Source organism: Panthera onca, chromosome C1, assembly GCF_046562875.1.
Source record: "Panthera onca isolate mPanOnc1 chromosome C1, mPanOnc1 haplotype 2, whole genome shotgun sequence".
Classification (NCBI taxonomy): domain Eukaryota; kingdom Metazoa; phylum Chordata; class Mammalia; order Carnivora; family Felidae; genus Panthera; species Panthera onca.
In genome coordinates, this window is record NC_138346.1 from 142,535,225 (window position 1) to 142,549,778 (window position 14,554).

Sequence of the window (14,554 nt, forward strand, 5' to 3'; positions counted from 1 at the left end):
GGGAGGGGAAGGAAAAAAAAAAAAAAAAAAAGAGGTTAGAGTGGGAGAGAGCCAAAGCATAAGAGACTGTTAAAAACTGAGAACAAACTGAGGGTTGATGGGGGGTGGGAGGGAGGGCAGGGTGGGTGATGGGTATTGAGGAGGGCACCTTTTGGGATGAGCACTGGGTGTTGTATGGAAACCAATTTGACAGTAAATTTCATATATTAAAAAATAAAAAAAAAAATCATGCTATGCAAATAATTTTTTTCTTATAGGGAAATATGGGCATTTTCTGTTTAGTAGATAGTAAAAACATACACACACACACACACACACACACAGGTTACTCAAAGGTCTACTCTGACACTGCTATTGAAGAGTCACACGGATGAGATCTTCAACAGCCAGAAGCTGATGGTCAATTCTGTGTTTTCTGTGAACCCCTGGATTCAATGACTCTACCTTCTTTTACTTCTCAATGTGATCAAGTATATAACCCATGACTAATACTGGCATAAATGTGCAGCAGCCACTCAAGCTATTTGGAAGTTGCTTATCACTACAACATGATTTTCTCATCCTGCTTCCCCTCTCTTTTCTCAACTACCTACTATTTCTTAAGCCTATGTACTTCACCGTGAGAGAAACACATCAAACTAGGGTTCTCTTCTGCTCTCCAGATGATGTGTACCCAGTGAGAAATTCAGTAAATCAGTTAATAAATGCTGCTAAATATTTGCTTAACCTTGTCTGTTTCCTCATGAGGAGATTCAGGCTATTCATTCTGGGGAGCACACTCCTCCATAAATGACATAGTACCCCTCTTATTATATACCACATATAAAAACACATGATGGCAGTCTGTCCAAAACCTTGGTGGGTTTTTTGTTTTGTTTTGTTCTGTTTTGTTTTTTTGGGAGACTGAGAGAGAGAGAGAGAGAGAGAGAGAGAGAGAGCCAGAGAGAGAGAAGGAGGGAGAATCTTAAGCAGGCTCCATGCCCAGCTCGGAGCCTGACTTGGTACTGGATCCAACCACACTGGGATCACGACCTGAGCCAAAATCAAGAGTTAGACGCTTAATCGACTTAACCACCCAGGCATCCCCACCTTAACTTACTGATTCTTCCATTATTTCCTCTGATTCGTAATGCTACCTCTTACATATCAAGTTTCTACTGTGTGTATGTTTGCTAAAAAGGGTCTGTTCTATACCACTGATATTTTTTGGTTTATTCCTATACCAACATCACATTGACTTAATTCATATAACTTCAGAAGTCCTGGTGTCTATAGGCATGCTCTCCACCTTGGTCTACAGCTTCAAAATTGCCTCCTTTATTCTTGGACCTCGGCTCTTCTGTATAATATTTACAGTCAGTTCATTAAGTTTTACCAAAAATCTGTTGGGATATTGATGGGAATTATATCAAATGTATCAATTATTTTGGGAAAAAGTGACACTTTTATATTATGGTTCCTTTCAGAAAAATGGTATCTACTTCATTTTAGTATACATGCTGCCAAAGTGAGCACTGGGGTATACTTCATTAGGTAGATCTTCTTTTAAGACTTGCAACCAAATTTTATAATTTTCTCCACTGGATTAATCATGTCTTTTATTCTGATGTTTTGACATCTGGAACTTCACTCACCCTAGGAAGACTGGCCCTCCCTCCCAAGGTTAGCCAATTCTTAGAGACAGTAAACTACTCACCTGGAAGTGTACCTTTCATAAACAAGCTAATCAATCCAGAGCCTCCTCCTCACTCCTCTGTTTGGCTCTTACACTCAGGACCAATAATCCCCTACCCTACTTACCTCAGGACCAGGTACCACAGAACTCAGGACAGCCTTACACTATAGCCCGCTGAGATTATTCATACTAGCCAATCCTAAACCTGCCTTCCCTGCTTTCACTGTGCCTTCCCACACAAACCACAAAAACATCTCTTTTCCTCCCAAATCCCTCAGTCTCCTGATCAACCCTGATGCTTTACATGGCCTGTCATGTCTCCTGTTTCTAGGGATTTGTGACTATAAAAATTCCTTCTGCATGACAGTCATTTCCATGTCTGTGTGTCTCACCATACTTGATGAAAGCAAATCTGAGCACATTTTTAAATCTTCATTAAGACTGTACATATTTTCTGTATATTTTTTCTTATTTAACTAATAGTTTTTATTTTAATGTTTTACTAAGTGCAGAAGTCTTAAGTGAATGAGTTTTTATATACGTATACATCCACAAAATTACTATCCAGATCAAATACAGAATATTCAAGTACCCAAAAGACTCCCTCCAACATTCTTTACTCAAAAAGGTAAACACTACTTGGAGTTTTTAATACCATATATTAAAGAATATATGAATCAAGAATTTTACCTATTCTTGATTTCTTATGGAAATGTACTATATTCTTTTGCACCTGGCTTCTTTTGCTTACATTATCTATGATATATATTCACTTATGTTGTTAATAGTTTTAGTTGCTCTTTTCCATGTGTATATGTTCCATAATGTGAATATAACACAATTTATTTATTCTATTATTAACATTTAGCAATTATGAATGAAGCTACTTTGAACACTCTTGCACCTATCCTTTGATAGATACAGGCATTCATTTCTGATGCAGTAAATGCTAGATCACAGGGTGACTTATGTTAGCTTTAGCAGATAATGGCAAAGTTTTCCAAAGTGTTTCTACCAATTTACACTCTTAGAAATATATGAGAATTGTAGGGGCTCCACAAGTTTGCCAAAACTTGATATTGTGAGTCATTTTCATTTTAGCCACTGTGGGCCATAATGGGCCTTTTTCCTTTTGTCATCACCCTTGTTTTGTTTATTACTTTCTTGTAGGAAAATCTTTAGCTATTGATTCAATATCTCTAATAGCTATATTTCCATTCAAGTTTTCAATTTATTAAGTTAGTTCTGTTAAATTATATTTTGTTGAGAAATCATTTATTGAGTCCAAATTTTCATATTTATCATCCTAAAATGGTTCATAGTATTTGGTCTTCTTTCTTTTTTTTTTTTAATGTTTATTTCTTGAGAGAGAGAGAGAGAGAGAGAGAGAGAGAGAGAGAGAGACAGAATGTGAGTGGGGGAGGGGCAGAGAGAAAGGGAGACACAGAATCCAAAGCAGGCTCCAGGCTCCAAGCTGTCAGCACAGAACCCAACACCGGGCTCAAACCCACAACCAGAAACCATGAGGTCATGACCTGAGCTGAAGTTGGACACCCAACCGACTGAGTCACCCAGGCACCCCTTTCTTAAATCATAGCTAAATCTATACTTTAGAAGTCCTTTTCAATCCCAATATTGTTTTTTGTGCTTTGTCTCCTTGATTAATTTTGTCTGATGCCCATTAGTTTGGTCATTATAAAAAGAACCAGATTTAGATTTTGTTGATTTTCTCTATGGTTTCCTTGTTTTCTATTCGATCATTTAATCCTATATTATTTCAATACTTCTATTTCCTATTTTTCTTTTGATGATTTCTTCAACTGTCCTTTTCCTGACTACATAAATTGGATGTTTTAGCTCATTCATTTTCATGCATATATTAATTTCAATATATGCACAGGAGACTAAAAATTTCCCTCTAAGAATATCTTTGGTGTCAGCCCACAAGCTGTGGTATTTTTTATATTGCTCTGTTCTAAAAGTTTTTTTTTTTAATTTTTTAAAAATGTTTATTTATTTTTGAGAAAGAGAGACAAGAGTGTGAGTGGGGGAGGGACAGAGAAAGAAGGAGACACAGAATCCAAAGCAGGCTCCAGGCTCTGAGCTGTCAGCATAGAGCCCAATGCAGGGCTTGGACTCACGAACCATGAGATCATGACCTGAGCCAAAATTGGACACTTAACTGACCGAACCACTGAAGCGCCTCAAAAGTTTTCTAATTTTTGTCCTAATTTCTTCAATGGTCCGTAAGTAGCAAGAAAGCTGGCTTTAAATTTCTAAAAATACATGATTTGGGGGTGGATTACATTCTAACTTAATTGTACTATAGTCTGAGAAGGTAATATATACAACATCAATCTTTTGGTGTTTGTTGAAACTCATACTTTCTGGCATAGTGAGGTAAAGATTATAAATGTTCCAGAAGTGCTTGAAAGAATATGACTTTTCAAACTGTTGGGTATAGGGTTCCATAAATTCATACATTAGATCAAGATTACTAGTTGTCATTCAACTCTTCAATTTCTTGCTTTCATGTTACTAATCTAATAATTCCTAGTAAATGTGTAAGAATGTTACCTGTATGATTAAAGGTTTGCTCATTACCATGTGAAATTTTATTTTCTTTATATATTTCTGGGCTTGACTATTAGATACATGTAAGTTTAGAATCTTTACAGGCTCCTGGTTAGATATTATTTAAACCTTATATAAGAGTCTTCTTTTTAAACTTTATTTTAGAGAGAGAGAGAGAGAAAGCAAGCAGGGGAGAGTACAGAGGGAGAGAGAGAGAGAGAGAGAAAGAAAGAAAGAGAGAGAGAGAATCGTAAGCAGGCTCTACACTCAGCACAGAGCCTGATGTGGAGCTTGATATGATGACCTGGGATTATGACCTGAGCTGAAATCAGGAGTCTGACACTCAACCAACTGGGCCACCCATATAAGAGTCATTTTTATGCTCAACATCACTCATCACCAGGGAAATACAAATCAAAACCACAATGAGATACCACCTCACACTGGTCAGAATGGCTAAAATTAACAACACAGGAAAACAACAGATGATGGTGAGGATGCAAAGAAAAAGGAACCCTTTTACATTTTTGGTGGTAATGCAAACTGGTGCAGCCACTCTGGAAAAAGTATGGAGGTTCCTCAAAAAGGAAAAAACTAGAACTATCCTATAACCCAGCAACTGCACTACTATACTTAGTATAGGTAAATACTTTTACCCAAAGTATACAAAAATACAGATTCAAAGGGGTACATGCACCCTGATGTTTAAAGCTGCATCAACAATAGCCAAACTATGGAAAGAGTCCAAATGTCCATTGACTGGATGTCCATTGACTTTATCCGTGAATGGATAAAGAAGAGGTGTATATACATACAATGGAAAATTACTCAGCCATCAAAGATAATGAAATCTTGCCATTTGCACTGATATAGATGGAGCTAGAGTGTATTATGGTAAGCAAAATAAGTCAAAGAAAAATACAATATGATTTCACTCATATTGTAATTGGAATTGAAGAAACAAAACAGATGAACACAGAAAAAAAAGGAGGTAAACCATACAACAGATATTTAAGTATAGAGAACAAACTGAGGGTTGATGGAGGGAGGTGGCGGGGGTGGGGGGTGGGAAATGGGTTAAAAGAGTGATGGGTATTAAGGAGGGCACCTGTGATGAGCACAAGGTATTGTATGTAAGTGATGAATCACTAAATTCTACTAAAAATGAGTATTACACTGTATGTTAACTGGAATTTAAATAAAAACTTGAAAGAAAAAAAAATTTTTTTTTTATTTTTTTTTTTAAAATTTTTTTTTTTAATGTTTATTTATTTTTGAGACAGAGAGAGACAGAGCATGAATGGGGGAGGGGCAGAGAGAGAGGGAGACACAGAATCGGAAGCAGGCTCCGGGCTCTGAGCCATCAGCCCAGAGCCTGACGCGGGGCTCGAACTCACTAACCGTGAGATCGTGACCTGAGCTGAAGTCGGACGCTCAACCGACTGAGCCACCCAGGCGCCCCGAAAGAAAAAAATTTTTTGAAGACAAAAATGGAGATTATGATTTTTTCCTGTGTAAAAAGCTGTTATAATTATATTATTATATTGGAAAATATTATTAAACTAAAAAATGTTAAATGTTTATTAGTTTAAATGTTAATTGACATTGATAGTTAAGGGTTCCTTAGTCAAGACTACCTACAAAACTTTATATTAAGACATGCTTTATACAAAATCAGGGCACCTGGGTGGCTGAGTTGGTTAAGTATCTGGCTCTTGATTTCAGCTCAGGTCATGATCTCAATGTTTGTAGGTTCAAGCCCTGTGCCAGCAGGCTACACATTGATAGTGCAGAGCCTGCTTGGGAGTCTCTCTCTCTCTCTGTCCCTCCCCAATTTAGGTATGTGTGCACGCTCTCTCTCTCAAAATAAACTTAAAGAAAAAAAAAAAAAAAGACATGCTTTATACTTTCTTTTACTCACGAACATATTTACTCACGAATTTTATTTAGGAAATAATTTCAGAAAAAAGTAAATATCATTACATTGATAATCATTATCAGACTTCTAATCCCAATCCAGAATGCCAGTAACATGAAATTTTTAATGAAAAATGAAAAACTATTAATAGACAAAAAGAACATTAAATTTTTCTACTGCTAAGTTTCTGAAATATTTTCATTTTAAAAATTAGCTACAGGGGTGCCTAGGTGGCTCAGTCAGTTAAGCATCCGACTCTCAATTTCTGCTCAGGTCATGATCTCACAGGTTGTGAGTTTCAGCCCTGCATCGGGCTCTGTGCTGACAGTGCAGAACCTGCCTGGGATATTCTCTCTTTCTCTCTCTCTCTCTCTCTCTCTCTCTCTCTCTCTCTCCCCCCTGCCCCTCTCCTGCTCACTCTCTCGCTCTCAAAAATAAATAAATAATTTAAAAACAGATAATAAAAATTAGCTACAATTTAAAAAAGGTAATATATTCTTTTTCCCCCTACAAAAACAATTATCTGCTTTAAAACACATACCTCTTTCCTTGTTTACTTTGTTCAAGTAAGTCTACCTTTAACTTTATACATTCCTCTTGGGACTTCTGCAAACTCTGCTCCTTTTCAATCACCATTTTCTGGCTCTGCTCTAATTTATCTTCTGCCTCTCTATAAAATAAAGGAAAATAGTTTTTAAAGGCTATTAAAGAGATTATTCCAGGTATGCAAGAATAGCTCAACATTAGGAATTCTATCAGCTTAAATTAGCAAGGTAAGAGAAACCAAGATTTAGTAAGAAAGAGAAAAGGCATATTTATCACTTATCAACTAAGAGTTTTTACAAGGAATAAAATGATACATATACAGTCAGATACTAGAAGCATAACCATACAGTTCAAAAATTAGGTAAGAATGACTATTATTACCACTATATCCAATGATTTTTCTGATAGTTACTAAAAGAAAAATGAAAAAGTACTAAATAGAAATTTTGAAAAGGAAAGACAATATTTTCTTTTTCTGCTAATATTATTAGCTGCCTGGAAAATCCAGGAGAATCAAAATGCAAAATTATTAGGGTAAAATAATATGACAACTAGTCCAATTACAAAATAATTATATTACACAAAGAGCAACAGCCTTCCTATATACCATCAATTAACAGAACATGAACAAATTCACAACAACCAAAAATATAAAATATCTAGGAATAAAATTACAACAACATGTGATACAAGGAAAATTACAAAATTCTGATGGTCACAAAAGATGACTTTAGTGTACATCAGAATAACCTGCAGGACTTACTAAAACACATATTACTGGATCCCACCTCTCACAGTTTGTGATTCAGTAAGTCTGAGACAGAACCTGAGATCTACAATTCTAACAACTTCCCAGAAGATGCTAATACTGCTGGTCCCAGAACTACACTTTGGGAATCATCAAAATGGAATGATGTGCTATTTACTATGCATATATTTCTCATTTTATTCAAAGCAAAAGGGGATAAATTATAAAGTGCCTGATTCCTTGTATTTTATTCTTAAACTCCCATTGAAGCACCAGTATATACTACTATATAGGGCAAGAAATGAATTAGTGCATATTCAATAAAAGCATGTAAATAAGCATCTCAGCTCATTTTATGTCTTTTTTTAGCCCCCGTAAAACACATGCATCTTGGAGCCAAGAGGAGTTATGATGGACCACAGAACAGATTCCACAGGTCCTAAGATAGTCTCTAAACCACTAGAAATTTATGGGGTGGGGAACAAGATTTCACAAGATACATCAAAAAGCACAAGTAGGAAGTAAAAACTTTAAAGCCATAAAAAGTATATTTACCTCAAAACTTTATCTTGGGCTGAAACTTCTGCTTCCAAATTTATAATGTGTTCTTCCAAGATAGGCACACTTGCTGCCTGTTGTTGAACAGATTCAAGCATAGAAACCTAGAAGAAAAAAGTAACCTTTAGCACATTTTCTTTCACAAAATAATCTACTTGATCCTTTGTTTCTTTTTCTGTTTGCGAGGGTGTTCAATATAAAGCCCCAATCATCGATCAAATGTGAAGCTCACCCTATCTCTTCCTTTGATCAACATTTACATGGGTGTGTCATCATCACAAGCCAATATCAGCATGTAAGCTCCAGCCATTACCCTCAACTTAATATCCCAAGATAATTGATTAACTATTTGGGGGGGAATAAAGAATCTCTACTGAAACCAACCAGGAAAATAAATTTCACATAAACAGAAAATTCAATATAAAAGATAAAATTATAAAAAAGTAAATAAGAAAATACTTACTGAACCATTTTACAATTTAAGACCTAATTTTAGAATACATCTTACTAGAGAAAACTTAGAAAATACAAAAAGCAAAGTAATCCTACAACCTGGAAGATAAAAAGAATACAGCAGGGTGGGAATCTACAACCTAAATGGTATCTGGAAAGAATATCAATAAGGGACCTAATTATCCCTGAAAAAAGGAAGCATGAGGTCCAGGAAAGAAAACCCAGAATACAGCTAAAAATGTGCTGGTAAGTCAACCCTCCTTTTCCCATTCCTTTCAAAACACCAACAGTCCAGTGATAGCCTACCAGGAAGAGAGAGAAAATTGATTATCTAAGACACTGAACAGGAAAGGTTTAGGACTATGTAGAATGATGAGCAGGGATGAAGTAGTTATAAACAAGCTGGTTGACATAAAACAGTTTCCAACTTCCTACATCATCTCATTTAGGGCTATCCCACAGGTGGGAAATCAAAGGATTCTTTGCTGGAAAAATTCAACAGCTCCAAAGAAAAAGGCCTCACATACTGATTTTGGGCAAAAGAGGCTGGGTATCTCCCTAGAAAAGATCCACCTCCCCAGGCATCACCAACATATGAAGTGCATTGGACAATAAACTTCACCTTTGTACAGAGAGCTTCCAAAGCGCATTTAAGTGCCTTTCTCTTAAATATAAAAAGGTAAAACATGAACATCTGAAAAAAAGGCTTCTAACGTAAAAAGTCAAAGGCCACAACAAAAGAAAAAGGCAACTGGCAGCAAGCAAGGCAAGTATGCACACACACATAGAAACACACATTAAATCTTAAGAAAGCTAAGTGAAGATACTGCATCAGGATGTTCTTCCAACAACCCCCCCCCAAAAAAAGATTAAGAGAATATGGAAAAGCTCTGGAAAATGAAAAAAAAAAAAATCTGACAGCTAAAGTAAGATTCAATAAAGGTGTAGATGATAGCTTTGAGGAAATTTGAAAAGTATCATAAGAAGACAAGGAGATGGAAAACATGAGAAAAGACCTTAAAAGATTCAGAGGACCAATTGAGGTAATCCAATATTCACCTAATAGGAAAAATAAAAGAGAACAGAAGGAAGAAAAGCAGATAGGTGTAAATGGGCCTTAACACACAAAGGTAGACAAATAAGGATAGTAGCAGACCTATCTACTGAAACTTGGCAGGCCAGAAAGGAATGGCATGAAATCTTCAATGTGATGAACAGGAAAAATATGCAGCCGAGAATCCTTTATCCAGCAAGTCTGTCATTCAGACTAGGAGAGATAAAGGTTTTCCCAAACAAACAAAACTTAAGGAATTCATTACCACTAAACCAGCCCTACAAGAGATTCTAAGGGGGACTCTGTGAGTGAAATGTTGCAAGGACCACAAAGTACCAGAGACATCACTACAAACATGAAACCTACAGATAACACAATGACACTAAACCCATATCTTTCAATAATAACACTAAATGTAAATGGACTAAAAGCTCCAACCAAAAGACATAGAGTATCAGAATGGATAAAAAAAACAAGACCCATCTATTTGCTGTCTACAAGAGACTGATTTTAGACCTGAGGACATCTTCAGATTGAAAGTGAGGAGATGGAGAACTATCTATCACGCTACTGGAAGTCAAAAGAAAGCTGGAGTAGCCATACTTGTATCAGGCAAACTAGACTTTAAATTAAAGGCTGTAACAAGAGATGAAGGGCAATATATAATTACAGTGTCTATCCATCAGGAAGAGCTAACAATTATAAATGTCTATGCACCAAATTCAGCAGCACCCAAATATATAAAACAATTACTCACAAACATAAGCAACCTTATTGATAAGAATGTGGTAATTGCAGGGGACTTTAATATTCCACTTACAACGATGGATAGATCATCTGGACAGAGAATCAGTAAAGAAACAATGGCCCTGAACGATACATTGGACCAGATCGACTTGACAGATATTTAGAACTCTGCATCCCCAAACAACAGAATATACTTTCTTCTCAAGTACATGCAGAACATTCTAAGACAGATCACATACTGGGTCACAAAACAGCCCTTAATATGTATAAAAGAATTGAGATCATACCATGCACACTTTCAGACCACAATGCTATGAAACTTGAAATCAACCACAGGAAAAAGTCTGGAAAACCACCAAAAGCATGGAGGTTAAAGAACACCCTACTAAAGAATAAACTGGTCAACCAGGCAATTAGAGAAGAAATTTAAAAATATATGGAAATAAATGAAAATGAAAATACAACAATCCAAACACCTTGGGATGCAGCAAAGGCAGTCCTGAGAGGAAAATACATTGCAATCCAGGCCTATCTCAAGAAACAAGAAAAATCCCAAATACAAATTCTAACAGCACACCTAAAGGAACTAGAAGGAAAACAGCAAAGACACCCCAAACCCAGCAGAAGAAGAGAAATAATAAAGATCAGAGCAGAAATAAACAACATAGAACCCCCCAAAAAAAACCAAAAACAAAACAAAACAAAAAACAGTAGAGCAGATAAATGAAACCAAGAGTTGGTTTTTTGAAAAAATAAACAAAATTGATAAACCTCTAGCCAGGCTTCTCAGAAAGAAAAGAGAGAGGACCCAAATAGATAAAATCATGAATGAAAATTGAATTATTACAACCAATCCCTCAGAAATACAAGCAATTATCAGGGAATACTATGAAAAATTATATGCCAACAAAATGGACAACCTGGAAGAAATGGACAAATTCCTAAACTCCCACATACTTCCAAAACTCAAATGGAAAGAAATGGAAAATTTGAACAGACCCATAATCAGCTAAGAAATTGAAATCAGTTATCAAAAATCTCCCAACAAATAATCGTGGACCAGATGGCTTCCCAGGAGAATTCTACCAGACATTTAAAGCGGAGTTAATACCTATCCTTCTCAAGCTGTTCCAAAAAACAGAAATGGAAGGAAAACTTCTGGACTCATTCTATGAAGCCAGCATGACCTCGATTCCTAAACTAGACAGAGACCCCACAAAAAAGGAGAATTACAGGCCAATATCCCTGATGAACATGGATGCAAAAATTCTCAACAAGATACTAGCAAGTCAAATTCAACAGCATACAAAAACAATCATTAAGCATGATCAAGTGGGATTCATTTCTGGGCTGCAGGGCTGGTTCAATATTTGCAAATCAATCAGTGTGATATATCACATTAATAAAAGAAAGGATAAGAACCATACAATCCTGTCAATAGATGCAGAAAAAGCAGTTGACAAAATACAGCATCCTTTCTTAATAAAAACCCTCGAGAAACTCAGGATAGAAGGAACAAATCTAAACATCATAAAAGCCATATATGACAACAGCTAAATCATCCTCAATGGGGAAAAACCAAGAGCTTTCCCCCTGAGATCAGGAACACGACAGGGATTTCCACCCTCACCACTGTTGTTTAACATAGTGTTGGAAGTCCTAGCATCAGCAGTCAGACAACAAAATGAAATCAAAGTCATCAAAAGTGGCAAAGATGAAGTCAAACTTTCACAATTTGCAGACGACATGATACTCTACATGGAAAATCCAACAGACTCCACCAAAAGTCTGCTAGAACTGATACATGAATTCAGCAAAGTCACAGGGCACAAAATCAATGTACAGAAATTTTTATACACCAATAATGAAGCAAAAGAAAGAGAAATCAAGAAACGGATCCCATTCACAATTGCATCAAGAACCATAAAATGCGTAGGAATAAACCTAGCCAAAGATTTAAAATATATGTATGCTGAAAACTATAGAAAGCTTATGAAGGAAATTGAAGAAGACACAAAGAAATGGAAACACATTCCATGCTCATGGATTGGAAGAATATTGTTAAAATGTCTATACTACCCAAAGTAATCTACACATTCAATGCAATCCCAATCAAAATTGCACCAGCATTCCTCTCAAAGCTAGAACAAGCAATCCTAAGATTTGTATGGAACCACAAAAGACCCCGAATAGCCAAAGTAATACTGAACAAGAAAACCGAAACAGGAGACATCACAATCCCAGATTTTAATTTCTGCTACAAAGCTGTAATCATCAAGAAAGCACTGTATTGTCACAAAAACAGACACATAGACCAATGGAATGGAATAGAGACCACAGAATTGGACCAACAAATGTATGGCCAACTAATCTTTGACAAAGCTGGAAAGAGTATCCAATGGAAAAAAGATAGTCTCTTTAACAAATGGTGCTGGGAGAACTGGACAGCAACATGCAGAAAAATGAAACTAGACTACTTCCTTACACTATTCACAAAAATAAACTCAAAATGGATAAAGGACCTGAATGTGAGACAGGAAACCATCAAAACCCTAGAGGAGAAAGCAGGAAAAAACCTCTCTGACCTCAGCCGCAGGAATTTCTTACTTGACTCATCTCCAAAGGCAAGGGAATTAAAAACAAAAATGAACTACTGGGACCTCATCAAGATAAAAACTTCTGCACTGCAAAGGAAACAGTCAACAAAACTAAAAGGCAACCAACAGAATGGGAAAAGATATTTGCAAATGACATATCGGATAAAGGCCTAGTATCCAAAATCTGTAAAGAACTCACCAAACTCCACACCCGAAAAACAAATAATCCAGTGAAGAAATGGGAAGAAGACATGAATAGACACTTTTCTAAAGAAGACATCCAGATGGCCCAAAGACACATGAAAAGATGCTCAATGTCACTCCTCATCAGGGAAACACAAATCAAAACCACACTAAGATACCACCTCATGCCAGTCCGAGTGGCTAAAATGAACAAATCAGGAGACTACAGATGCTGAAGAGGTTGGGGAAAAACGGGAACCCTCTTGCACTGTTGGTGGGAATGCAAACTGGAGCAGCTGCTCTGGAAAACAGTGTGGAGGTTCCTCAAAAAATTAAAAATAGATCTACCCTATGACCCAGCAGTAGCATTGCTAGGAATTTACCCAAGGGATACAGGAGTGCTGATGCATAGGGGCACTTGTACCCCAATGTTTATAGCAGCGCTTTCAATAATAGCCAAATTATGGAAAGAGCCCAAATGTCCATCAACTGACGAATGGATAAAGATGTGTTTTATCTATACAATAGACTACTACTTGGAAATGAGAAAGAATGAAATCTGGCCATTTGCAGCAACGTGGATGGAACTGGAGGGTATTATGCTAAGTGAAGTAAGTCAGGCAGAAAAGACAGTTACCATATGTTTTCACTCATATGTGGATCCTGAGAAACTTAACAGAGAACCATGGGGGAGGGGAAGGGAGGAAAAAAAAGTTACAGAGAGGGAAGAAACCATAAGAGACTCTTGGATACTGAGAACAAACGGAGGGTTGATGGGGGTTGGGGAGAGGGAAAGTGGTGATGGGCATTGAGGAGACCACCTGTTGGGATGAGCACTGGGTGTTGTATGGAAACCAATCCAACAATAAATTATATTTAATATAAAAAATAATAAAAATAAAAATAAACATTTAAAAATAAATAAAAATAAAAATTTTTAAATAAAAAATACAAAGGAAGATAAATAAGTTGTATTTCCTTCATACAAGAAATAAAACTACATAAATTGATAATCTTAAGATTTTAAGAAGCTATGACTTATGTAAATGTACACACTATACAATCATTTTCAGATATTAAATTCATATAAAATTGATTTCATAACATGTTGATACTATATTATCATAACAAAAGTTATTATACATAACACATTAAGGCAAAACATGGAATATTTTTCCAATTATAAATCTTAAAATGATTCCAGTTAATTTCTACTTGCATAGTCACACTTCAAGAAACATACTTTTGCTCTTGACTGTGTTAATTCAAAGTGGACAGATTCCATTTTAGTCATTAAAGAATGATTCTGTGAGACCAAACAAGCATTTTGTTGCCTAAGTTTGTTAAGTTTTTCTCGAAGACTTCTGATCTCCTGATCCATGGAGGTAGATGAAAAAGACATCTGAAAAATGAAAAAGAGCAAGCTATGTTGCATTATTTCATTATATGTAATTAATGGAAAACTGTAAACAATTATCAGTAAAATGTCTACATAGCTCAG

The 14,554-nt window shown here is 36.1% G+C and overlaps 1 protein-coding gene across 7 annotated transcripts in view; it reads right to left on the reverse strand.

Annotated features, from left to right (window-relative positions):
* The window catches only part of CCDC18 (coiled-coil domain containing 18), a 107,672-nt gene that overhangs the window by 86,975 nt on the left and 6,143 nt on the right, over nucleotides 1-14,554 (reverse strand). For all 7 annotated transcript variants that reach the window (XM_060623486.2, XM_060623488.2, XM_060623489.2 and 4 more), the window contains 3 exons: nucleotides 14,297-14,455; nucleotides 8,017-8,123; nucleotides 6,709-6,837 (listed from right to left, as the gene is read on the reverse strand). In XM_060623486.2, the coding sequence (XP_060479469.2) occupies nucleotides 6,709-6,837; nucleotides 8,017-8,123; nucleotides 14,297-14,455 (395 nt within the window). The remainder of the gene's footprint in view (nucleotides 1-6,708; nucleotides 6,838-8,016; nucleotides 8,124-14,296; nucleotides 14,456-14,554) is intronic.